This window comes from Delphinus delphis, chromosome 16, assembly GCF_949987515.2.
Source record: "Delphinus delphis chromosome 16, mDelDel1.2, whole genome shotgun sequence".
In the NCBI taxonomy this organism is placed as follows: domain Eukaryota; kingdom Metazoa; phylum Chordata; class Mammalia; order Artiodactyla; family Delphinidae; genus Delphinus; species Delphinus delphis.
Window position 1 is genome coordinate 68,584,040 of NC_082698.1, and position 27,450 is coordinate 68,611,489.

A 27,450-nucleotide genomic window follows, 5' to 3' on the forward strand; every position below is an offset into this window, starting at 1 on the left:
TTCATTCCTTTGATAATTTGGCTTGCAAAACACAACACATGACATTAGTAATTGGCTAAGTAAAATCTTAAGTTTTAAGAACAGAAATTTTTCATGCCTTATTTTGAATAATCAGTTACCTCAAACTGGTTGAAGTATGGGTGCAGAAGTAAGCCAGAAATCCTACCAAGATATTGCCATGGAGAGAGAGGGAAAAAACACCAAAGACAGAGAAAGAAAGAATGGTCATCTTTACTAAAGGTGATTTTCTCAAAACTATTTTAAGGTTATAAAGTAGGAAAATTATGACAAAATGACATTTTCCAGTATGTTTTACTTACTAACTAGCTCTCATTTTGTCATCAATTAAGAGTTTCAAAATATCCAACAATTATAGAAAACACATGTTAAAATGCCTTTAAAATAATCTACTTGTTTTTTTTTCTAGTATTACAAAAATAAACAGAAGGTAAATTTGTGCCAGAATTTTATAATGATCTGAAGTAAAAAGCCACCCTACTTTATTCATTGACAATGTGACACTGGATTAAAAAAAAAAAGGTAAATAAAAAATTACCTTCACTGCTGCAGTGACAGCAGCAGTAGCTGCTAAATTTAAACCTTGCCGCCCAAAGTTTACCATAGTCTCATAGCCTCGTTCCTTTGCTTGTACAATATAATCATCAATCTCCTAGAAAAAAAATCAAACCCACAAATATTAATTTTATTTAAAAAGAGTGTCAAGAAGCTGAAAACTGGGACTTCTCCCCCTTAACATAATAGTTTCACTCACTTTATAGCATATAGCATGTGATGATATACCTTTCTAATAAGTGATTTGTGGAAATAATCTGTATATCTTACCCTTTCCTTTGAAGAAAGTAGTGGATGAAGGAATTTTCTATATATTAAACTTGCTCCTTTGGTATAGGGAGAGAGCAGCCATATGACAAAAGCAATCTTAAGCTCATAGTACAGGGGGAACCTAACGAGAAAAAATTAGAAAAAAACGCCAGTGAAAATAAAGTACAGACCATGAGGAAATTGCAAAAAAACCTTTTTACAAAGTTCAGTCACTGGGTTAAGTTTTCACATGTAAAAAGTTGTGATCAGGGAAACAACCATGTTTGAACTGACAAAATCTCATTAACTATACCGATCAGAGCAACCTGACCCCTGGAGTGATTCACACCCTCTAGTACAAGATTGCTCCGTTTAGACAAGCACAGCCAAGCTGCCAAACTGACTGTGGCAGTTCAGAGAGGGCATTAATAGCATTTATAACCATGATAGTAAGGTACACCCACCCTGTCTGCAGAGCGTAGCTGTTATGGCATTACCTGGACACACCTCCAAGCATCAGGAGTCACCTTTATAAGCGCCAAGTGTACAGTGTTACACCATATACACATCTCCTTCCCTTAGAACTCCCAGAAAACGCCCCCTCCAATTTCATTTGGCCAGAACCGCAGCACTTGACAGACCTAAACTGTTCACTTGAAAGGAGAATGGAATTGCCATTGTGGTAACCTGGGAATTAGGGTAATATACCAATGCCCCTTCCCACTTGATTTTTCAGTGCCTTCTCCGTAGGCTGAATACACTTCCTCAAGCAATGACCATGGCTTTAGCCATGTGACCTGCTTTGGGCAACAGAATGTGAGTGTGACATATGTCACATGCAAGGAGACGCTTTAAATGCCCTTTGACTCCCTCACCTCAACACCCCCAACCTCTTGCTTTCAACTTTTGTTTTTGGCCACGAGAACAGCTGCTTCTTCAGCCTAGGTCCTTGAACAAGAAGACACTTGAAACTGAGCTGAGCCCAGTAAAGTTGCAGCCAACCATTTGTCCTCAAATAGCTTGAGCAAGAAATGAATGTTTGTTTTTCTAACCCATTGTGCTTTTAGGGTTGTTTGTTGCCACAGCAAAAGTTAACTAATACATCATGAGGAGACCAGCATCTTGTGGTACATGAAGCACTAAGATACATGACAAAAAAAAAAAATCTGGGCTCTTCTGATGAGACAGATGGGCAGGGGGCAGTGAGGAATGACTCTTGTGTAGTCTACAAAGGGTCTCTGCAGTGCAGTTACAGAGGAGTTTCTGGACTATCATTGCTCGTGGTAAGCTTTTTCTACGTTGTTTACTTTTTAATAGTGTATATGTGCTACATCTGCAATCAGGAAAAAAAAATAGAAGTCTTTAAAGAGAGAGCATTGAAATTTAAGAGACGTAGTATGGCTTGGAATCTGTGTTCTGCCACTTAAAAACAAACAAACAAACAACCCTCCCCAAACCCCTACACCAAAACATAACAGGTAAATAAATGAGCTGTGGGACAGAGGAAGAGAAAGATCAATGCAGATACAGAGAAGTTGAAAAATAAAGGCAGGTCATTAAGAACATTTAAGTCTGATGACTTCTGTTTTTTCCTAGTAATCCAATGTGACCTAGTGTGCTATGAGAATATGATGAGAATAGCAAAGTCAGAAAGACAGTTTAAGCAGAGAACAGTTAAATGTTTGAAACAGATGCAGGAGGGAATGGAAGTAGCCACTGACCAAAAGCAAGTAAAAGGAATCGTGACTTTCAAACTGATACCAATATGAGCAGCTGATTGATTTTTTTCAGCTCAACTGGTAGTCTGGGTAAAGAAGCAAAGAAAAGCAATTGTTGGGCTAATTTAGGATGAAGGTTTGTGCAGCAAAGGCGGTTTAAGATAGTGGCAAGGTAGTAAAAGTTTAAAGAGCTTGAAAGGAGGATTTCTCCAAGTGATGGAAAGGTATAGATGGAAATACACTACTGAAATACAGCACAAGGAGATTCAAGTTGTTCCATTAAGTATTGCTCCTCAGTAAAATGTTAAATCCTCGAGGATATAAACATGCTTTAATTTTGCCCCATGCTGTTTGGAATAGAGCAGTCAAGGAGCTGGTGTTGGGGGGTGTTTCTGTGTGGATTTGACATCATCCAGTTTGAATGTTTGTAGATGAGACTTTTAAGGATGGGGTGGGAGCGCTAAAACCAGATGCTGTGGGATTCAAAAGAGGAGTCGTTTAGGAAGTAATCAAGAAAAAATAGTCTGAAGTCATCAGTGTGGAAAAAAGATAACGACAACCAAGTTTTCTCTATTCCAAGGTAGTGGGAGTTGTGTGGGAGATGGGCAGGGAGTGGCATGTGGGGAGGATGAGCCGCCTTCACCTGGGGGATTTCAAAAGGAAAGTAATGTTCTTGTGGGGAACCCACATGAAGAAAATGATACAATGGATAATTAGGTAGACTGATCAAATTCACTCAGTTAACAGCTGGAGCAGGATAAGAACTCAGGACACCTGATCAAGAGTCTATAGTCTGGCCTTTTGCCAACACTAGAACTTACCAAGCAACTGTCTGATCTGCTACTGTTTCAGTCACAGTATAGAGAGCAAAGACAATCCAGTACATCATCCATCGAACCTGTAAAACAATAAAAATATGTATGAAATAATAGACCAAAGTTATCTGCAACTCTGAAAAACTGTATATATCATACATAGTACGTTGGATTAAATGCAGAAGGCGATGGTTTAATTCTCAACAGGTTTTATGCCTGAGTTCCTCATATCACTACATCAGTAGTCTTGGGATATACGAATCAAATAATAACAAATCTCTAGGCTTTGATACAATACAATGTAGGAACCGAAATGAGAGAATTGAAAAAATAGGACATGTTTTTCTTAACTGGAGGAAAATTCTTTAAAAGATCTTATCTACATGCTCCCTTATGAAGATTACTAGCTATTTAATTATTATACAAATCATATAGTATATGTATGATATGACCACATTTAATCTTTATTAGTCTTTCAAATTTTGCATTCCTTATTTCTCAATATATAGAAACTATTCGGAAACCAAAGAACAATCCTGGGTTTGTTACACCCATAATGCTAGTCATCCACTTTGCAAGTCTAAGGTTAGTGTCTTCTTCCTCTTGCCCTAAATACAAGCCTGTAATCTTTCACATATCCTTTTCCTTCGACTCCAATACCACAAGAGTAGTTGCAATAGACCAAATGTTTGTGTCCCCTCAAAATTCATATGCTGAAATCCTAACCCTGAATGTGTACCAGAAGGTGGGGCCTTTGGGAGGTTTTTAGGTCATGAGGGTAGTGTCCTCATGAACGTGAATGGTGTCCTTATAAAAGAGACCCCAGAGAGCTCTCTCTGCTCTTCCACCATGTGAGGACATAGCAAGAAGATGGCCATCATAAACCAGGAAGTGGGCCCTCACCAGACATGGGGTCTGCTGGCACTTTGATCTTGGACTTCTCAGCCTCTTAAACTGTGAGAATAAATTTCTGTTGTTTATAAACCACCTAGACTATGGTATTTTTGTTATAGCACCCTGAAAGAACTAAGACAGTAGTTCAGGACATCTTTACCTCTTGCCTGGAATAGAGCATCCTAAAAGGTCCTCAAGACTCTGGTATCTCTGTACCAATCCTTTTCAGGGAATGCTGCCATATTAATTTTATCTTGAACTCATTCTCACAAATGAGTGAGAATACACCTTTCCACCTTCCTAAGCACAGAGACTCTCATCTCTCATGTAGGTTGGATTTTCCTTAAGGGTTAAAATCTCTGCTTTTCAACCTAGGTGTCCATCGATAGATGAATGAATAAAGAAGATGTGGTACATATATACAAAGGAATATTACTCAGCCATGAAAAGAAACAAAATTGAGTTATTTGTAGTGAGGTGGATGGACCTAGAGTCTGTCATACAGAGGGAAGTAAGTCAGAAAGAGAAAAACAAATACCGTATGCTAATACATATATATGGAATCTAAAAAAAAAAAAAAAAAAAAGGTTCTGAAGAACCTAGGGGCAGGACAGGAATAAAGATGCAGACGTAGAGAATGGACTTGAGGACACGGGGAGGGGGAAGTGTAAGCTGGGACCAAGTGAGAGAGTAGCAGCGACATATATATACTACCAAACGTAAAACAGCTAGCTAGTGGGAAGCAGCCACATAGCACAGGGAGATCAGCTTGGTGCTTTGTGACCACCTAGAGGGGTGGGATAGGGAGGGTGGGAGGAAGGGAGACGCAAGAGGGAGGGGATATGGGGATATATGTATACGTATAGCTGATTCACTGTGTTATACAGCAGAAACTAACACAACATTGTAAAGCAATTATACTACAATAAAGATGTAAAAAAAAAACCCTCCACTTTCTCAATAATATAATAATGGCTAACAATAATACACAAAACCATGACAACCATAGGCCAGGGACTGTACTAAGTGTATCACATATATTAATTCACTTATCCCCACAACAACATTAGGAAGTAGGAAACATAATTATATGATTATAAGGAAACGGTGGCAGAGAGAGGTAAAATGACTTATTCAAGCTTCCTGACTCTGGAATTGGTGCTATTAACCAATTTTGCCACGTACAGAAAGAAATGTGAGGAATTGCTGAATGCGAGGTCCAAGAATAACCACTACTTCCCTTGTTCTCATCCCAATAAGATGACAAAAAACCAAAAATTAGGTCTCTATAATTAGCTAGAATTGACCTATTTAGTTTTAATACAGATGCTTGTTTGGGTATTCCATAAACAATAAGGAACTATAACTCAGGTAGCTTTAACAGTTTTCTACGTTCATAGAGAAATCAATTAATAATAGCCATGAAAAACTTTTGAAGCAATGTGTTGTGACATATGCGTAATAATTTACCCAAGAGCTTAGAAAATTGCCCGAAGCAAATAGTAGGGCACGTTATCTCTATTTAAAATACAACGAAATTGGTTTATAAGATTATCATCTCAAATTAAAAAAGAAAGTTAGACCAAATATTCTCTTTAGTTTTTCACTTTTCATAAGTTATCTTAAATCCCTCACTGCTGCCAGTTCCAAGCTTTTGTCCCAATATGGGGATTTTCTTCCAGGGCTAAAATCCTATGTTTTTTCTCCCCGCCCCTTTCTATTTAAAGGAAAGTGAGGCTCTCACATGAGTTCCTTCATTTAGCTTTTCCAAATCAAACAGTAATTTAGTACTCTTACCGTTCAACTGTATTCACAAGGTTATCCCCTCAAAAAGAAATGAAGAAAAAAAGCCCCTGCAAACAAAACAACGCACTTTCACTGAGCCAGAAGGGACCTTGGTGGCGATCAAGTTTTTTGAACTACATAAGCCTTTATTGAAAAAAACTGTAAAACAATTACAAAAAAACCAGCTCTGGTTGGTCCTCCCATTCTATCCACCGTCGGACTCTTGAGGAAACTCCAAGAAACCCTACTGCTCCATGGGGCAGAGTTCGAAAATAAGTAACCTGGCAAACTCCTCTCATTTTACTGAGGGCCAAAGTAAGCACGTTGTGCAAGGTCGCCAAGCTGGGAAATGGGCGCAGGAGGGCACAGTCTACTTTGAAGCCTGAACCAGGCAGATTTTCAAACAAGCAGCTGCCATCAGACCAACCTTTTCAGCTCTCTTTTCCCTCTCCGGCACTCAGCCTGGGGATTTCAGTGTAAACGTTACCACCTTCTTTCCCGGGAAAGTGGTGGCTTGAGTTAAATGGTCTCTCTCATAGGAACTTTAGGAAACTTTCAGAAAAATAAATGATTTAAGTCAACGCTTGGTATTTTTCATTATTTTACTATTTCACAACAGTCATTATGGTTGTGATCTTCCAAATGGATAACAACGATAAAAAATACCCCACAAGGCTTCTCTGGTGGCGCAGTGGTTGAGAGTCCGCCTGCCGATGCAGGGGACACGGGTTCGTGCCCCGGTCTGGGAGGATCCCACATGCCACGGAGCGGCTGGGCCCGTGAGCCATGGCCGCTGAGCCTGCGCTTCCGGAGCCTGTGCTCCGCAACGGGAGAGGTCACAGCAGTGAGAGACCTGCGTACCGCAAAAAGACAAAACAAAACAAAACAAACAAAAAGAAACAACCCACAAATAGTCATAATTTACCTGTTAATAGGGTTGAGTAGAGGTGAAAGGAACTGCACAGATAGCTAATGTTTGGTGATACTCCCTGAAAGACTACTTCTCAAATAGACTAGAGCTGCTACAGTCCCACAGGTTTCAAAAGCACCCTGGCTTCAGTAAAGTCAAGTGTTAATTCAGTTTTCAAATTCATTTTAAACCCCACCAAATAAATAAGTACTTTCACGTATATAATGTTTATCTCTAAAAAGAAAAAATTTATTTAGGTTGTGAGAATATGCAATAATGCCAAAAATTAAAAAAGGGAGAAAAGAAGAAAAAGAAGGCTCTATCTTTTTAGTTAAAAAACAACAACAAACTATATACTCAATAGGGTATTCCTAGACATTTTCCTGAGGTATCGGCTACAATTTTATATAAGCAAAACTCCATGGTTCTAATTTATCTTTAATGAATATATTCTTTGACCATCTGCTCTCATAAACTTATGGATTTTTTTGTTGTCCTCATTAGAAAGATGGACCTTAAATATAGTTGAGTTGAGGTAATAATTAAATGAATTCAATGAGTGTGTGTTATTCACAGGAACAAGCACAAAGAAAGTTAACCTTGAAAAGATATTGCTTTCTTTTTTCTGTTAATGGTTGGGATTTTATACCAAACGATTACTCAGCAAAGCTTTCATTAAAACTATACCTCAAGGCTGCTCAGCCTACTGTTTAAGGTCTAGCCCAAAGGAAATAACAGAAAGAAGTCGAGGAGAGAAAGAAAAGAAGGAAGAAAGGAAGGAAGGAAGGAAGGAGGGAGGGAGGGAGAGAGGGAAGGAAGGAAGGAAGAAAGAAAAAAGAGCAAGTCACAAAATTAGAATTATAAATATGTGGAGATAAAATATTCTTTAGATCGACAGAAAACATCAATAACAAAATGCAATACTAAAACAAAAAACTAGTAGGAAAACAATCACACTGATAATCTTATGACTGTATATAACCAAATATAATAGAAATAAGTGTCATTAAAATGTTATGCAAATGAAAGACTGTAACTTAAAAGGTAACTGTAATAAACCACAATCTACCTTTAAAATTACTGGAAAAAAGAATTGATGTTCTTAAGATAGTGGGAACAAGTACTATTTCTTTCCAGTTCAGAAACATTGGTAAAATCGACAAAACTGTTGTTTAGGTATCTTCATGAGAACAATGAGTAATAAGAAAGCTACTCAACTTTTTCTTAAAATTCTCTTTGATTCCAGGGAATTGAATTATCCAGCAAAGTGGAGCTTATACCTATAAGCACTAAGATGGACACACACACACATCCTACTTTTGATACATCTTTCATATCAAACATAATTTAGACTATTCCTAAGGACTCAGGTGGGCTCATTATATATAACACTCATTGACACAACTGTAGCAAACCCTACCTACTTCACATCATGGGAATAGAAACAGGAATATAACAGCTTCTGTCCTCAAGGAGTTAACATTTTACTGGGGAGAAAAACGGGTAAATAACAGTGATTTTAAAAATGTTCTTCTGTTTTTACTACATTAGATGCCCTAGTTCCCAGTATGAGTCAAGAGCACAAGTTTGAGGAAAGCTTATTAAAGGGACTATTTATAAAGTTGTGGGTGAGGTTCAGGAAAACCAACAAAGGATAGTAGTTCACCCTTGAGCTAGAGACAGCAGGAACTGACGTTATCCCCTTGGTGTGAAGAAGGGAGGACAGGGAAGGGTTTCATGGGATCCAGACAGGGTAACCGTAGGGGAGAGCTGTAGCCTCAGGTAGACAGTCACAGCCAACCTGCAGTGGCAGGGAGACCAGTACTCCGACTGCACGCTCACCCTGCCATCTGATCTTCTGCAGGAGCCTCTCATGAGCCAAACCCAAAGGGAAGTCAGACATAATGCAGCCTGTAAGGACTGGCCTCCTGGGCCCCAAGTGAGGCAGAGCAAGGTGGAGCGTGGGGAAGAAACTCCCCTGGAGGGGCAGGTGGTAGGTCCCAGCGCTATTCAGCCTGTCCGCTCTTGGAAACATATCAGGAATCAAAGTCATTTCTCACCCTTTCCACAGACACCTCCCCAGGGCACATGACCATCATCTCCTGTCTGGATTATCCCTATAGCGTCCTAACTGATTGCTCTGCTTTTTTGGGTCTTTTGCACACATCACTGAGTGTCTCCTTAACGAGCAGGTCATTCCTTTGCTCAAACCCCTCCGATGACCCCCCCTCAGGATTCTTACCTCAGCCTACAAGGCCCTGTGGATCTGGCACCTCAGCTGCCTCTCTGGCCTCATCTTCTCCTCTTCCTCCTTCCCTTGTTCTGCTCCAGTCACATTGGCCCTTTACTGTCCTTCCTGTGTAAGGTAATGTTCCTGCCTCAGGGCCTTAGTACATGCTATTTCCTTGTTGAAATGCTCTTCCCTCAGTTTCTCACTTGCTTCAGGTCTCTGCTCAAATATTCATCCAAGAGGCCTTTCCTGACCACTTGTTTAAAGTAACAATGTCGTTCTAACTCCCTTATCATGACTTATTTTTCTCTTTAGCACATATCACATATCATAGACACATCTAACAAATATTCAATTTTTTTCCTGCCTTTCCTTACTAGAATGTAAACTCCAAGAGGACAAAGACTTTCATTTTTTTCACTACTACATTTTTTTCACTACTAAATCCTCTGCGCCTGCAATTCATAAACATATGAATTGTTGCATGAATATGGGGCTGCTTAGTGTGCTCCTTTACGTCAGGACTGCAAAAGCCTGGACGGTAGACAAGAGGTAAAGACATGACAATTAAATATAGAGGAGTCTTTTAAGAGACCTGGTTTAAAAAGAAAAAAAGGGGAAATAAAAAATAGCAGGAGGCAAAAGGAAAGCATGTGTACAGCCTCAAGGACTGAACATTTTACTGGAGAGATAATGAGATTCAAATTATGAGAAAGCAGGAATACTTAATGGAACAAGATCTTGAATGAGACAGACAAGAATAATATTAGAAAGAAGAGTGGGATCAAGAAAGACGCAGGGGGACTTCCCTGGTGGCACAGTGGGTAAGACTCCACACTCCCAATGCAGGGGACCCAGGTTCGATCCCTGGTCAGGGAACTAGATCCCACATGCATGCCACAACTAGGCGTTCGCATGCCACAAACTAAGAAGCCCACATGCCACAACTAACACCCGGCGCAACCAACCAACCAACCAACCAAATAAATAAATAAACGTTTAAAAAAATAAAAAGAAAGAAAGAAACAGGGATGCATCTTCCTCTGGGATAGAAGGAAAAGAATAGTGGCCATGCTGGGAAGAGGGCTGAAGTGGTTCATAGTTGAGGACCTCTATCTTTACTCTGCAGTAGGAGGGCAGGTCATCTTTTAAGGCTGGGGATGGGTGGGAAGGAGAGTGGACTTGAAAAGAGTAGTAAAGGTTTTTACAAGTTGTCTATATGGATGGAAAAAGACCTGCCTAGTGTAGAGATGGAAGAGGTTATGTGGCCAAGGATGCTCTCCACGGCTCTGGGTGTCAGAGCTAGTGGGCTGCAAAGAAAGGTCTAGGATGGTGAAACCAGACAGGTGTGGAGGTGACAGCTTGCTGTCCATAAAAAGACAGAATAATGGAGTGGTGGCTGGGGAGTGGCCCAGCCAGGGCCGTGCTTCTCAGTCTAACCTCTGAGGGAGGAAGGGCCACGTGTCCTGTTCTCACCGACAGAATCTTAGCTGAGGCTTTTGAGTAGGGCTGGGTCTCCCCCACAGGCTCTCTCCCTTCCTGTGGCTGGGAGGGCAGGGGGCAGAGCAACCTTGGAATCTATTTGTTCAAGATGGGCAGGGCCCTAGTTCTTACACGGTTGCTTGAGAAGCATTTCTTGCTGAAGTCAACACTAACCTGGACCGTCATGTGAGAGAGGAAAACATTTCTGTATTCCCTCAGCCATTGCATTTTTTCCCGCATTTTGTGATTATAGCAGCTTAGCCTACCCTAATATAAAAGGCTATCCTCTAGTCTCTATGGAGAGTGAGAGGGCAAGGCCATAGTAGCCACGGTTCCAGAACTAGGTGGACATTGGTCACAGTGCCATTGGCTGCCATCTGTGACACAGCTAATGCCCTGGTTGGCAGTGATGGGTGCTGCTACCACAGTGATCTGGAAATGGAGAAGAGGACTTTCCTTTTAAGAAACTCTGGCTGAGATATCCCCAGGGGACTCTCAGAAGTATTGGGGAAGAAACTGGAGGATAGGCAAGATTGATATTCTCATGCAGCAGACTGGGGCAGAGTCAGAGAAATACTATTTCAAATTACTACTGTGATCCTTTGGCAAGTGTGGCTTCTATCTGGGTGAATTTGTTATCATTTGTATTGTCAGTATATGTGACTTAAGGCAATCCCCTGCTGCTTTCAGTAGGCCAAGGAATCAGATAAATAAGCTTGTTAGAAATATGCATAAAGTTTAAAGTCATTATATTCTGAGTGGTAGGCCAAGATATCCAAAAAATAAAATGCATAAAAGTCGGTGGGAAGACTACATGAAAAAAGTTGTTCAATGGTCTATTCTGCCTACTTTGCTTTGTTTTCTTTCCCAGGAGTACACCTAATGCCTACTACAGTACCTGGTACAAAGTAAATGCTCAAAAATATTTATGTAAAGAATTAGTGACCTGGGCTAACTTATAAGCAAGAATATAATTTCCATTTTCCCTAAGTATTTGGTAATAAAGTTCTTTTGAAGTGGTCACAATGAAATGGCAATCACTTATCGATTTTGGGACACTTTACCCACTATGTGTTTCATTACTAGAGAAATGTGATGAATGTTTTAATTAAAAATAAAATATTTATAAATAAAAGATTACTCAAATAGAATGTTAAAATCATTTAAATATCAAAATGAATTTATTTTCTAAGAAAATGTACTCCTGTAATCAGGCAAGTTCTTCTGAAAATTATGGAGTCAACTGTGATACAAATAAAACCATAGTATCTAAACTTACATTCTGGTTTACATAGTGCACGGATCAGATTATCCTACTTAACAAGCCAGCACTTGCTTTATTACTCGAAATCCATAAGGCTTTTATAAAGACTTAGCATTTCGGAAACCCAGACAGTCACGTGATAGTGTTCTTGCTTTACTCTCTGAAAGGAATTAGGATAGTTTAAGCCTGAGTGAATACTGTAAAATGAATGTACTCATAGGCTAAATTTACTATCAAAAGACCATGCTCCATTTAAGAGGTATGCGTTTACCTACCCCTGATGCCAAAAGAAAAGGAGGCCTCATTTCATGGGTTTTAAACATTTTTAAACAAAACAAGTTTTTATGATTTAACATTCTTAGACAAAATTTTTAATGAAATTGATTTAGATCCCAGGACAAACAAATAGAGCAAACAAAAAGTGAACTGTGACCGTAAAATAATCCTCATGATTTCCATCACGGAAGTTGAGACCAATGCACGGGCATATTTATATACGGGAATATCATGTTCTGGTGGGAGGCTCGTTGCTATAGATTTGCAAGAGTTATGGAATAGTGGTTAGGGCATATTAATTAAAAAGCATTTTTCTTAAATTGTGTCTTTATATAAGTTATTCTTGCTATGCTATGAGCATTGTGATATTATGACAGCAATGATATTAACAATGATGTATGTTAAATCAGTGGTCCCCAGCCTTTTTGGCGCCAGGGACCGGTTTCGTGGAAGGCAATTTTTCCACGGACGGGGGTGGGGGATGGTTCAGGCAGTAAAGCGAGCGACGGGCAGCGGTGGGGAGCGACGGGGAGCGGCAGATGGAGCTTCGCTCGCTCACCCGCCGCTCACCTCCTGCTGTGCGGCCAGGTTCCTAACAGGCCGTGGACCGGTACCGTCTGCTGCCCAGGGGTTGAGGACCCCTGTGTTAAAAGATATAACTGTACTAAATGATACTTGCACGATGAAAGAAAAAGGTGATATATTAATTTGACAAATATTACTCAAGGCCTATTACAAACAAAACCCATTGACATAAAATAGTCATAAACCTAGATGTCAAGGCATTCCTACCCTCAAGAAGCTTTCATGGGAGGGATGAGTAAAAGAAGACATATAAAAGGATAATAATAAGCGATCACTGGCGCCTGTGTGTTGGATCCAGCATATAACTACTAATATTTTTTATATATTATATATTCATTTGCCTTGTATGAATTAAATTTCTTCATTTCCAAAGGAAAGCCTTCCCTAACTGCCTCTACCCCTCTCCAAAGGTCATATATAATTTTTGTGCACGCTACTTTCTCTTTGTGGCGTATCTGTGAAACGGTTTGTATAACATCTGTCTCTGCTTTTTGACCCTAACAACCAATAGGGACTGAAATTGTCTTGTTCATCATCATGTTCCCAGGACCTAGCACCCCTGTGCCTAGTAAAGCAAAAACAGGGGGAGCCTTTTACTTAACAGTTTCTTAATTTTAAGATCTGAATTGATGTAAGATTCAAACAAGTAACTCTGGACTGCAAACAGCAATTTATAACATACAGCATAGTCTATTTTGTCAAAGTTGTTTTCAAAGTTTTCAGAGATTAAACAACTTTCCAATGTCTCTTAATTTCAGATTCTTTGAATTATAAAGCAATTAATGCTTGTTTTTAAGAAAGAATGAAAAACTACACATGCCTAATGATTTCAATTATAACCACACTAAGTAAATCCAGGCCATAAAATGCTAAACTATGCTTCACTGGAAAAAAATATCCTTGCTGAGGCTGAAAAGAAATAAACACTGCTGAATTTCAGACCACCCAAAGAGAACTTATTTTCCGACCATTATTAGTTATTCCCTCAAGTCAGTTCACCTAAAACACTCATTCTATACCACATTTCAGAGACCACAGACAGATCTGCTAATAGAGATTTCTTTAGAAACGGTATAGAGTTGAAAAGATTTCTCCTGTTTCACTAACATTATGCAATAATTTGGTTACTTCATAATGATTTTTCCCCATTAAAAACAAAGGAACAAAATGTGAGAAATCAAATAGAAAAACTCCCTCTTTTATCCAACCCAGATGGCTCAATTATGGGATTTTTCCCAGAGCTGTGCTAAGTTAGAAGCATGCTTGAAAATAAGCTAGTTGAATTTCAATCCACAGTGAATAAGACCTTGGTTGAAATAGTTTTTTTTTTTTTTTAAAAAGAGGGAGGGGCTTCCCTGGTGGCGCAGTGGTTGAGAGTCCACCTGCCGATGCAGGGGACACAGGTTCGTGCCCTGGTCCGGGAAGATCCCACATGCCATGTAGCGGCTGGGCCCGTGAGCCATGGCCGCTGAGCCTGCGCGTCCGGAGCCTGTGCTCCGCAACGGGAGAGGCCACAACAGTGAGAGGCCCGCGTACCGCAAAAAAAAAAAAAAAAAAGAGGGAGCATGCGTTGGAGGTGAATATGTTAGACTAGGACTGATTTGGACCTCCTTGACTTTGGGGTACTTCTTCCCCCACTGACCCACTGTCTTCACTTTATAGCTTTCCAGGACTTGGATGTTTGGGAATCGGTTATACTTTCAGAGGCTGAACTTGCAGCAACATGGTTTACCTGCAGTTTCCAGATGTCACTGCCGAAGACCTCACAGAATATCCTGTTGTTCTGAGGAAGAAAGCCTCACATTATACAGATGTATCTGGTGTTAAAATCAATTAAAATGGGGTAGATTGTAACTAGAAATGGATATTCTTTCACAAGATTGCCTTGGTCTTCCTCCATGTTCTTGAATCACAGAAGCCCCATGTATCTCATCCCTGACCTCAGTAGTTTGAGAAACTTGAGAGAAGGAAAAAGTGCAAAAATGTTTAAAAACTAGATGATAATTAATTTAAAAGGGGTGTTGAAAAGAAGATGTAAAAAGCAGGAATTGCTTACAGGAACTGTTCCCGGGAGCAGAATTTAGGAAGGAATGACCTCTTAGTTCAAAATAACTCTCTGCATCCACACTGGCTGAGAATTTGCACTTCACTTTTTGTATTATTTAAAGTCCTATTGATTTATGTGGGATAATAAATATCTAACAGAGACACCGTTCCACTTTTGACAGAACCACACAGAATTTCTCAGGATTTTAGCCTGGGACAGAGCCTATCCAGACAGAGAGGAGTAAACGGGGCTCAATGGCCATCCTAATTGTCATGTTTCCATGCTAGATTGTCATCCTACCTTCTTTATTCCCTTAGTGTTCCCAAAGTCTTGGCCCATTACATTTCCTATTTGAGGCATTCCCAAGGGCTGGCACCACTTCTTAGGAACGTAGGTCCTCCAGTTCCTCATGCATCTTCACATGGTCAGTTCCACCTTGCTATTTCCACAAGTGAACTAACCTAGCCACTAAAAGGTATGCTCTTTTCTCCAGGTGACTGACAGGGCTATGACTGACACAGTAAACGAAAATCTTCCTTCTTTAGGTAAGATACCACTTTCTATATACAAGTTGTAGCTTTATGTTATAGGCTCAACAGCATGCTTTAACATACAATAACCATTCAAACAGTAAGAGCCAGCCTTTATACCACATGGGAAAACAGCATCTTCTCGAAAAGCAAAGACTGGTAAAAAAAAAACACCAAAAGCTCCGGGAAGAATAAATCTGTCATGACTGAAAGTGAGTCTGGGTTATCAAATTACTTTCCTTCAAAAGCATGTGCAGCCAGCCTCACACAGAGAACTGAGGTTCACATTTGGGTGAATGGAGAGAGAGGCAAGTTACAGAGCACTGGATAGTTGGGGTAAGGAAGGGATGGACGTGTGCCAGAGTGCAGGATAGTATGAAGACCCCAAGTAAACACAGTGAGAGGAAGAAAAAAGTGGGAGGAAAGGTACAGGAAGAAAGGTGGATGATTCTCAAGAAAAACTTCACTGATGTACAAATTTTGTGTATGGCCAGCCCTACAACATGGAAGCTAGGAGAAAGTCCAACTCAATATCCTTACCCCCTTAATAGTATTATACAGTTAGTTTTGTTAAAATATTATTTTTCTATGATATACTCCAAGTTGCTAGTCCATTTACATACAGATGTTTTCTAAAACAAACTATTTGTTATTTCATGCCCATCTTCCTACATATACTAAAAAAAGCACAACGTGGTAATTATTCACTTTTCACAATACAGTAAGATACCTCTTAATCAATGCTTTTCGATTTGGCTGTGGATAAGAATTACTTGGGGATTAAAAAAAATTATGTAGGGCTTCCCTGGTGGCACAGTGTTGGGAGTCCGCCTGCTGATGCAGGGGACGTGGGTTCGTGCCCCGGTCTGGGAAGATCCCACATGCCGCGGAGCCGCTGGGCCCGTGAGCCATGGCCGCTGAGCCTGCGCGTCCGGAGCCTGTGCTCCGCAACGGGAGAGGCCACAACAGTGAGAGGCCCGCATACCGAAAAAAGAAAAAAAAGAAAAATTATGTAGATTCCTAGGCCCCATCATCACGTGCAGAGAGAGGGCAGCTAGGTGTTTAAAAGGCAAGCTCCAAAAGTTTTTAATATGTAAGCAGACTTGAGAACATGCACAAAATTCTTGCTACCTGAAATGCGGTCTACAGGCCAGTAGCATTGGCATCATCTGGGCACCTGCCGGAAATGCAGACTCTCAAGCCCAGGCCAGAACTACTAAATCAGAATCTGCATTTTAACAAGATCCCAGGGGGATTCCAATGCTCCTCAAAGTTTGAGAAGCACTGCGGCGGGAGACTGTTCTGTGTTTTTTCTGAAAATATCACTTAGAAGGAGGTGGTATCATTCATGAAAAGAATGTAAGAAGAGCCTTGGGTTTGGAGAAAAGATGAACTCAGTTTTGCATGATAATGCTGTTTAGATGTAAACAGCATTGTTTAGATGTAAACAGTTTAAATGTACCCTTTTTTTCATAACACTGTTTAGGCACATCATCATTACAAAAAAAAAAAAAAAAACTGAAAAAAATAGAAGGAACTGAGTCTTTAGCCTACTTCTCAGAGCATTGTTTACCACTATCAGTTGAACAGACAAAAGCTTTGAGTAAACTACCCAGAGAAGGGCAGCCTACAGGCTCTTCTACCCAGAAGTTCCATGTGGAATGTCCCTGTTGTCTACTCATCCTAAGAGCCTGGAGCTATCTGCACACTGACCACTCGATGGAAACTCTCTCTCTCCCCAAGGTGGAAGTGCCCTTAGATTCTTCTCCTTAGGAGTAAACCTAAATCTGCCTCCTACAGAGAGAAAGTAAGAACATTGATGAGTAGGCCGAGATTATAGTCAAACAACATGTCATTGGCAAAAACGTCCTTAATTGGCTCTAATAATTTATTCTGGCAATCTTCTTAAGAAGAATATAACATAATAAAATGGAATTGTTAGATCTTCACTTAAAAGATGCTATTGAAAACCTTTGGAAGTTAATATAATATTTTAAAATAAAATTACTCAACTCCATCTACTTCTATGACTTTTCAAGACCTTTTGATGAATTTTTCCATTTTACCTGCAGAGTTTGGATCTGTGGTTTAAAAAAAAAAAGGAATCAGTCTATATTTATCCTGACAGACAAGAGATAGACAAAATTTCCTATATTTGTATAATTCAATATATTTTAAAATTTTAGTTTTTCAAAAGGACTTCATCTTTTTACAATGTATTACATTTCTGAAGTAACATCTCTCTCATGAGCTTTTAAAATTACATGAGGTTTTCCGAAAGATTTTATTTTTCTTACTTAGCTAAAATCTTCAGGAACAGCTCTAGCTCTTATATTTTTAGGAGGACCCTTCACAGTGTGATGGCAATCTGGCTGACAATCTGATTATTACAGCTGTAGTTGATGAAGCACTATATTACTAAAATTACATAATGGGAAGATGATGTACATATCTGAACATTCCAAAGGTAGATCCTGGTGTTCTGTAAAAGAGGAAACTTCTCTGCTTAAATAATGTAAACTTTAGCTGAAAAGGAAAAATAAAGAATAGGTATATCTTACATTATTAGAAAAGATCCCATTTTTATTTTATTTACTTATTTTTTAAAATTAATTTTTATTGGGGTATAGTTGCTTTACAACATTGTGTTAGCTTCTACTGCACAGCAAAATGAATCAGCCATACATATACATATACCCCCTCCACTTAAGACACTACAGCACATTAGGTAGAGTTCCCTGTGCTGTAGTATGTTCCCATCAGTTGTCTATTTTATAAATAGTATCAATAGTGTATATGTGTCAATCCCAATCTCCCAATTCCTCCTACCCCACCCCTTTCCCCCTTCATATCCATAGATTTGTTTTTTACATCTGTGTTTCTATTTCTGCTTGGCAGTTAAGGTCATCTATACCATTTTTCTAGATTCTACATATATGTGTTGATACACGATATTTGTTTTTCTCTTTCTGACTTACTTCACTCTGTATGACACTCTCTAGGTCCAAAAAAAATTTATTCTAAAATTTTAGAAAGAACTATGTTATGCATTCATTTAAAGCCCTCCATTATACAGTCTTAATTTTCTGTCACTTAAAGTTTAGCATTGCTTGCTTAAACCCTTTCTTGTTTATTTTGTCAATCCTTTTTCTACTCTTCTCCATACCTTAAGCTATTTCAAGTGTTTATCTTACTAGACTCATTGAAGGGAACAACTCTTAGATATTGTAATTCTCTTGGTTTTGTTTTTATTTTTATTTCTGCTTTTTTACTGCTTTATTCATCCTACTTTCTTTACAGATTCTTTTAATTCTCATATTCTTCTTGCTTTGTGAGTTGAATGTTTCATTATTCTTCACTCCTGTTCAAAATAAAGGCGTTTAAAGCTATTACATTGAAGAATATAAATTGTAATATGTATTACTGTCATTTTTATTTTTGAATTCGTCTAGTACTGCACTTTTGAACTTCTCTTGTACTCATTATTTCTCCTTTTTGGAACTTATTGGGGGTTTTCTTCAAAGAAGTGAGGTAATGGTTTCTGAACAGATACGGGGGAGGCAGAACACTGGCTGCCTCTGAACACAGTTCTCCTGCAAAGAAGGCGGTGGCAGTCGGGTTTTTTGGTTGCTGTAGCTTTTATGATTTTAAGCTGTTCCATCACTAGGGATTAGGGTGGAGGTGGCTAGGTCTCCCTCCAATTTACTGCTTAACAACATTTCCTTTAATGGAAACAACGGTTTCTGTCCCTGTTTTTAAAAGTCTATTGCCATTGGCACTACAGTTAGTAAAATTCTTCCTAGATATTAGCAAAAGCCTGACTTAGCCTGTTAGGTTTAAATGTTACCATGAGAATTTTTTTCTTTCCGTAGGTTTTGCAAAGCATTTGCATTGGAAGCTAGAAAAGGACAAGACAGCTGTGGTTGGCTAGCTCCGTCTTAGTGTGAACATTGTTGGAATGCTTTCAATTTACTTCCTAAAGGTCAAGGGGTACTCTAATTCATATATATATATATATATATATATATTTTTTTTTTTTCCCGGTATTCAGGTCTCTCACTGTTGTGGCCTCTCCCGTTGCGGAGCACAGGCTCCGGAAGCGCAGGCTCAGCGGCCATGGCTCACGGGCCCAGCCGCTCCGCGGCACGTGGGATCTTCCCGGACCGGGGCATGAACCCGCATCCCCTGCATCGGCAGGTGGACTCTCAACCACTGTGCCACCAGGGAAGCCCCCAAGTGATTTTTTTAACTGTCTCAAGTAGAAACTGTGATTTTATCACAACTTGATTTGTGAACTATAACTCAAAACAAGATATACATGTATTCATTGCATGTCAGCTAAAATTGAATTTTAAAATTGTCGAGGATTGAATAAATGATAATATGTATTACTACTTTAAACCTATCTCCTATGCGAACACATTTTAAAAACCAATGTTAATGGTAAAACAAGTCTTATTTGATATTACAGTATAAATCAACCACAAGTATACCACTCACAAAGTCAATTTGGAAATATGGGTAAAGATAGTAGAATGAGTACACACATTTAATTGCATTCCCCACCACAAATCTCTTTAAAGCAACAGTAAAGTGATTTTTCAAAAACATTTAAGTCCAGAAAAATATAGAAGAGAAGAGAGCATCAACATTTTTGGACCCAAGAAGGAAATGGCTGAGTAGTAACTGACTCAGGAGACCTGAGAAAACGGAATACTAAGTGGACAATGGGAAAAGCTGAGAAGCAGCCCACCTTCACACTGCAGAGCTTCCAAAAGGCTAAAAAATTGGTAACACAATTCTTGGCAAAAAAGGCAAAAGAAGGATGGCTGTAAAGATACCTGTAAGGAGCAGGTGGGCCCCTAGATGTCCTGCCACTTGAACTGTGTGGTGATGCCCCTCCCTCTCCTAGCAGGACCCTGAGGCTTATTCTCTGGAAAGGGTGAATCAGAGGATTGCTGGATTTGCAAATCTCTGGCACAGCTGAGAGTAGGGCTAATAGGGATTAAGTAAAAGTTTATAAAATATTGAGGGCCCCCAACCCTTATTTTCCCACCAGAATGCCAGCAACCAAGTACCTTTCAGAATGGAAGAGTCTTCTCTGAAGAATCTGCCTGGCACAAAAGAAAGCACCTAAAGATATAGACATTGATAATTTTTTAAGGAAATGATTGTTATGGGTTGAGATGTGTCCCCCAAAAGATATGTTGAAGTCTGTTATAGACTGAATTCTGTCCCCCTAAAATTCACACGTTGAAGCCCTAACCCCCAGAGTAACTGTATTTGGAGACAGGAACTTTAAGGAGGTGATTAAGATTACATGAGGTTGTAAGAATGGGGCCCTAATTCAATAGAACTAGTGTCCTTATAAGAAAAGTAAGAGACACCAGAGATATCTCTCTCCATGCATGCACAGAGGAAAGGTCATATGAGGACACAGAGAGAAGGTCTATAAGCTTCCTTGAGGCGTCACCAAAACCCAATCCTGATGGCACCTTAATCTTGGATTTGCAGCCTACAGAACTGTGAGAAAACAAATTTATGCTGTTGAAGCTATTTGGTGTGTAGCATTTAGTTATGGTAGCCTGAGAAGACTAATACAAAGTTCTAACCCTCAGAATGTGACCTCATTTGGAAATAGGGTCACTGAAGATATAGTTATATATAGTTATATATATAGATATAGATATAGTTATATATAGTTAGGATGAGGTCATACTGGGGTATGGCAGTCCCTTAACCCAATATGACTGGTGTCCTTAAAAGAGGAAGAAGAGAGACTCAGAGACAAAGACACAGGAGGGGAGAACATCATATGATAATAGAGGCAGAGACTGAAGTGGAGCAGCTGAAAGATAAGGAACACCAAGGATTGTTGGTAACCACCAGAAGCTAGAAACAGGCGAGAAAGGATTCTCAACAGGTTTCAGAGGGAATGTGGTCCACATCTAGTCACCAGAATGGTGAGACAATACATTTCTATTGTTTTAAGACACTCAGTTTGTGGCACTTCCTTATGGCAGTCCTAGGAACAAATTTTTTGTTTTTTTTTTTGCAGTACGCGGGCCTCTCACTGTTGTGGCCTCTCCTGTTGCGGAGCACAGGCTCCGGATGCGCAGGCTCAGTGGCCATGGCTCACGGGCCCAGCCGCTCCGCAGCATGTGGGATCTTCCCAGACCGGGGCACGAACCCGCGTCCCCTGCGTTGGCAGGTGGAATCTCAACCACTGCGCCACCAGGGAAGTCCCCTAGGAACAAATTTAATTGCCTAGTCAGATCACCCTGTAGTGAAGATCACATTCAGCAAGCCTCTTCATGGGTATAGGACTTCGAATCAGCTTTTCATTATAATACTCAAATATGAGCAGAGAACCAAGGATCATCCAACATCTCAGAAAATCATACATGAAAAACAGATTGAAACAAACAAAAAAAACAGAACTCAAAGGACAGAGACTGTAGAAAGAACATGTCTAAAAGGAAATCACTCATATCCTCAGACAAAAAGGAAGTTATTTTAAACAAAATAAGAATAGGGCGCTATCGAAAAAGGGAACATTCAGAGAATAAAAGGAGCTCTTAGAAATTAAACACATAAGAGAAGATAAAATTGAGGAACTCTACCATAAAATAGAGCAAAAAAGATAGGAAAGAGAAGAAAAAAAGGTCAAAACATTAGAGAATCAGTCCAAGTGGCTTTCTAACTGAGTAAAAGGAATCCCAGATAGAACAAATAGTGAAAATGAAGTGGAGAAAATCATAAAGAAATAATTTTAACCAAATTTCCCAGAGCTGAAAAACAAAGGATTCCCAGATTAAAAGAGCCTACTGAGGGTTTAGCAAAATGGATTATAATTGGCTCACACCGAGGCACGTCATCATGAAATTTTAAAACAACGGGGACATAGAAAAGATCCCACAAGCAGGTAAGAATCAGAATGCCTTCAGACATCTGCACAGCAACACAAGAAGCTAAAAGACAAAATTCTGAAGGAAATTCTGAAGGAAAATTATTTCCAGCCTATCATCTCAAAAAAAATCTACCTCTTGGGCTTCCCTGGTGGCGTAGTGGTTGAGAGTCCACCTGCCGATGCAGGGGACACGGGTTCGTGCCCCGGTCCGGGAAGATCCCACGTGCCGTGGAAAGGCTGGGCCCATGAGCCATGGCCGCTGAGCCTGCGCTTCCGGAGCCTGTGCTCCGCAACGGGAGAGGCCACAACAGTGAGAGGCCCGTGTACCGCAAAAAAAAAAAAAAAAAAAGAAAAAAAAAAAATCTACCTCTCAAAAAGCCTTCTCAGGAAGAAGGCATTGCATCAAAATGAGGAAGTAAAATAAGAAAGAGGAAAACAGGAGATCAAGAAATCTAAGGATCTAAGACAAGAGTCAGTCCAGAGGGCTTCCCTGGTGGCGTAGTGGTTGAGAGTCCGCCTGCCAATGCAGGGGACATGGGTTCGAGCTCTGGTCTGGGAAGATCCCACATGCCGCGGAGCAACTAGGCCCGTGAGCCACAACTACCGAGCCTGTGCGTCTGGAGCTCGTGCTCCAAAACAAGAGAGGCTGCGACAGTGAGAGGCCCACGCACCGCTATGAAAAGTGGCCCCCACTCGCCACCACTAGAGAAAGCCCACGCACAGAAACAAAGACCCAACACAGCCAAAAATAAATAAATAAATAAATAAAATAATAATAAAAAAAGAGCCAGTCCAGAATATCTAACGGATGAGAATGCACTGAGAAGAAACTCACACAACTGTCACAGAGTTTGAGTCTAAATTTGCAATGAGAACAGAGGATACCGAAGAAGTGAACAAGACAAAACAAAAAAAACAAAGACAATACCATGGAAAACAAACTATTGGGCAGAAGAAGAATGGTCGCAGTAGGATACTATAGGGATCAGATGCAAATAGTGTTTACATTGTGAAAAAAAATCTTATATAACAGGTACTGATTTAAATACTTTGTGTTCATTAACTCATATAATCCTCACAACCACCTGAGGAGGTAAGTACTACTACTGTTCTCATTTTCCAGATAAGGAAATTGAGGCAAAAAAATAACTTGTTCAGGGACTTCCCTGGTAGTCTAGTGGTTAAGAATCTACCTTCCAGGGCTTCCCTGGTGGCACAGTGGTTGAGAGTCCACCTGCCGATGCAGGGGACGCAGGTTCGTGCCCCGGTCTGGGAAGATCCCACATGCCGCAGAGCGGCTGGGCCCGTGAGCCATGGCCGCTGAGCCTGCGCGTCCGGAGCCTGTGCTCTGCAACGGGAGAGGCCACAACAGTGAGAGGCCCGCGTACCGCAAAAAAGAAAGAAAGAAAAAAAAAAAGAATCTTCCTTCCAATGCAGGGGACGTGGGTTCAATCCCTGGTCAGGGAACTGAGATCCCACATGACGCGGATCAACTAAGTTCGCGTGCTCTAGAGCCCGTGTGCCACAACTACTGAGCCTGTGTGCTCTGGAGCCTGCTCGCCACAACTAGAGAGAAGCCCTCATGCTGCAATGAAGATCCCCCATGCCGCAACTAAGACCCAATACAGCCAAATAAATAAATAAATAAAAACTTGTTTAAAGATACAGCTAGTAAGGGATAGGGCCAAGATGATAAGACAAGCAGCCTGGTTCTAGATGGTTCTTTATATTCTATTGCTTCTTTCTAACTTAGCCTCAATAATGTAAAGACTGAATACTGATCCAACCCAAATTACAACGTAATGACACTGGGAGGCTACAGGGAAATTATGCAAGTATACAGTGACATTGGGTAACTATTGAATCATCTTTAATAGAAGGAAGTCAACTGACGAGATCCCTCTGAAAAATTAAGAAGTAGCAATATGAGCATGTATTTAGATGTGGAAATAAATACTACAGGATCTGGATAAAAGAATTCAAAGTAGTTGCCTCTAGAGTCAGAAATAGGGATGAGGAGGGTGGGGAACTGTTGTTTTTCATAATAAGCCTTGGACAACTGTTTGATTTAAAAATTATAAATAAGTACAGCTTTGATAAAAGTAAAAACTAAATTAAAAGTAGATCAGAAAAGAAAATAAACAGGAATGTGGCCCTGACAAAACTTATTTTCAAAAAATTAAAAAAAAATCCCCCTTTAATCAGTGAGTTAATCTTTACACTTCCCAAATTATTAAAACCTTTTAATCAAATGAGTATTTTTAATCCAAAATATGAAAAGATGCCTGGGGAGCACTTTTGACAATAAAGGAAAGTTCTTTACTATGTTTTTTCACCATGTTTTTTCCCTTATAACTAGTAGACAAACTTCTATCTAGTAGACAGAATTAGTAGACAACTTCAGATTTTACCAACTGACAACAACTGTAGAACTAGCATGTAGCATATTTGACCACTTTCATATCACCCAAATATTCAGTCACAAATTAGGTCACTTTCAAAAGCCAAGTCAACAGTGTTTTAGAGGGCCTTTAAAAAAGTAATCTCCCAGGGCTTCCCTGGTGGCACAGTGGTTGAGAGTCTGCCTGCCGATGCAGGGGATACGGGTTCGTGCCCCGGTCTGGGAAGATCCCACATACCGCGGAGCGGCTGGGCCCGTGAGCCATGGCCCCTGAGCCTGCGCGTCCAGAGCCTGTGCTCCGCAATGGGAAGGGGCCACAACAGTGAGAGGCCCGCGTACCGGAAAAAAAAAAAAAACCTAATCTCCCGGAGTTTTCCCTGTTCTTTGTTCTCGGTCATAGTAAATCTCAGGACCAAATGTCTGATTCTGATTTGTAAGTGCTTTTAGCCAGTCTTTTTCATTGCCACTTTCTCCAACATTCTTAGAGTAAGAACATTGTTTTCCTAGAAAAGTGACAGCAATTATACACGACTTGGAAGTAAACACTCTGTTTTCAAGTCATGAGACGGTATAAGCTTGAAAAAATTTGCAAAACCATTCTAATTCTTCAGTGAGTTTACATTTCAATTACTGCAAGACTGAAAGACTTTAAGTAGGCCATATCAGCCACACTACACAGGAAATTATATCCTAGGAAAGCTCCGTTTTAAAAATAGGCAAAGGAAGAAAGGAAGGTTGCCAAAATACACAGCACTTTCCATTTGTTTTGATTTGAATACAGCATCTGTTTTATCAGGTGCAATCTACTATTTGCAGGTTTAAGGGGAATGGTAGTAGTTACGGTTCGAAGAAGTAAATTAATAAAAAATGTTCGCTTTCTGAAAATAATTTTGAAGTAGATATCAGTAGAATTTAGGTAACAACCAAACACGACAAAGTAACTGGGTTTAGGGATAAGCCAGATTGGACTGTGTACTCCTTAACCCAGTAGAATCAAAGCTGAGTAACTAGACTAATCCACTTAAGAAACGTACATGCTCTTGAAACACTATTTAATATTTCTTATATACTTAGAAGTCAACTCTTCTTTCTTTTTTTATTCACTCATTAAAAAAATATTGAGTACCTACTATGTAACAAGTACTGTTCTAGGTACAGGAATATAGCAATTAACAAAGCAACAGAACTCTCTATGGAGCTTATCTGGTGGGGAAGACAAACACAAACACATATAAAAAATACAATACAGATAGTATAAAAGACTATTAAAAATATAACAGGCGAATTTTAAGAAGGTTAATTTTACTAAGAAACTACCATATACAAAGCAAATTTGGATGGGATTATCATACAAGAGAACTTTGTGAGAACAGAGTTTTGATAAAACTTCTATAAGTCAGAGGTAAAATTGGATGACTAAGTTTAGGTGAGACTCAGCAAGAAAATGATATTCAAAATTTTTGTCGGCCAAAAAAAAAAACAAAAACACCAGACCATCCAGAAAAAGATTTGCTACCTTTAGTAAAACACTTTAAAAAAAAAAATTTTTTTGTCGGAAGTAAATTTAGGTTGGAAATATTTAAAGAACTGCCAAGACTATACAGAACTTTCAAAAACTTCCCGTTTCGTCTTTAACCATTTTGATCACGGTTGATTTAGATGCTTATGGGTCCTGCCCTAGTACTGCTTAAGCTGCCTCATTGCTCTTCTTAGAAAATATCCATACAATTGTGGCCCCTGAAGATCTACCTTGGAATTAATCAGAGGCATATTCACTGGCTGGATGTGAAAGCTCTTTCAAGTTTTTCGTGAAGATAGAATCCTCATTTACTTTTCTAATCTGGTACCATTCCTGCCTTAATGATCCACGTGACTCTGGGCAAGTTAATTCACTTCACGGAGCCTATAATATTCTAATATTCCTTACTACTTTACAGAGTTGTAGTGAGGGCCAGTGAGATATTGTAGTACGCAGAATAATGTCCCCCACCCCAAAGATGCCCACGTCTTAAGCCCGGGAACCTACGAATATGTCAGGTTGTGTGTTAAAGGAGAAATCAGGCTGCAGTTGGAATTCAGGTTTGCTAATCAGCTGACCCTCAGACTGGGAGAGGAGCCTGGATTACTCAGGTGAATCCAGTGTAGTCACCAGAGTCTGTATAAGTGGAAGAGGAAGGCAGAAGGGAGAACCAGAGAGTTGGCAGCTTGAGAAGGTCTCAGTCAAGTGTTCCTGGCTTTGAAGATGGAGGCATACAGCCATAAGCCAAGGAGTGTGGGCAGCCTATAGAAGTTAGCAAAGATAAGGAAACTGATTTTCCCCTGTAGCCTCACCAAGGAATGTAGCTGTGGATCCATTTCAGATTTTTGACCTCAGAGACTGTAAGAGAATACACTTGTGTTGGTTTAAGCCAGTGTGTGGTAGTTGTTATAGTAGCAATTGGAAACAGTAATATACAAAAGTATTTTGAAATTGGTAGGAAATTATATAAATGTAAGATGTTATCTTTCTAGTATTATATCTGCTTAGTCTCTTCAGCAGACTTGATGGCAGACAACTCGGTCACCAGGAGGTCTCTAGAGCTGTATCAAATTTCCTTGTCAAAAGCAGATTCCTGCCTTTCCTGTTTCGGTGCCTATTTTTGCGATTGCTCTAGCTCTCGTTTAATTTGTGAAGCAGAGTTGATTACCATGCAATAATCAAACCAATGCCAGCCACCTGCCTTTCTAGTTGCTCTTCAATTACTCATGATTCTGATATTCCCAAAGGGATGGTTAAGAAAA

General features: G+C 39.8%; 1 protein-coding gene across 2 annotated transcripts in view; it reads right to left on the minus strand.

Annotated features, from left to right (window-relative positions):
* REEP3 (receptor accessory protein 3) overlaps positions 1–27,450 on the minus strand; it is a 100,382-nt gene that overhangs the window by 21,226 nt on the left and 51,706 nt on the right. For both annotated transcript variants that reach the window (XM_060034935.1, XM_060034936.1), the window contains 3 exons: positions 3,362–3,438; positions 844–964; positions 557–670 (listed from right to left, as the gene is read on the minus strand). In XM_060034935.1, coding sequence (XP_059890918.1) covers positions 557–670; positions 844–964; positions 3,362–3,438 — 312 coding nt within the window. The remainder of the gene's footprint in view (positions 1–556; positions 671–843; positions 965–3,361; positions 3,439–27,450) is intronic.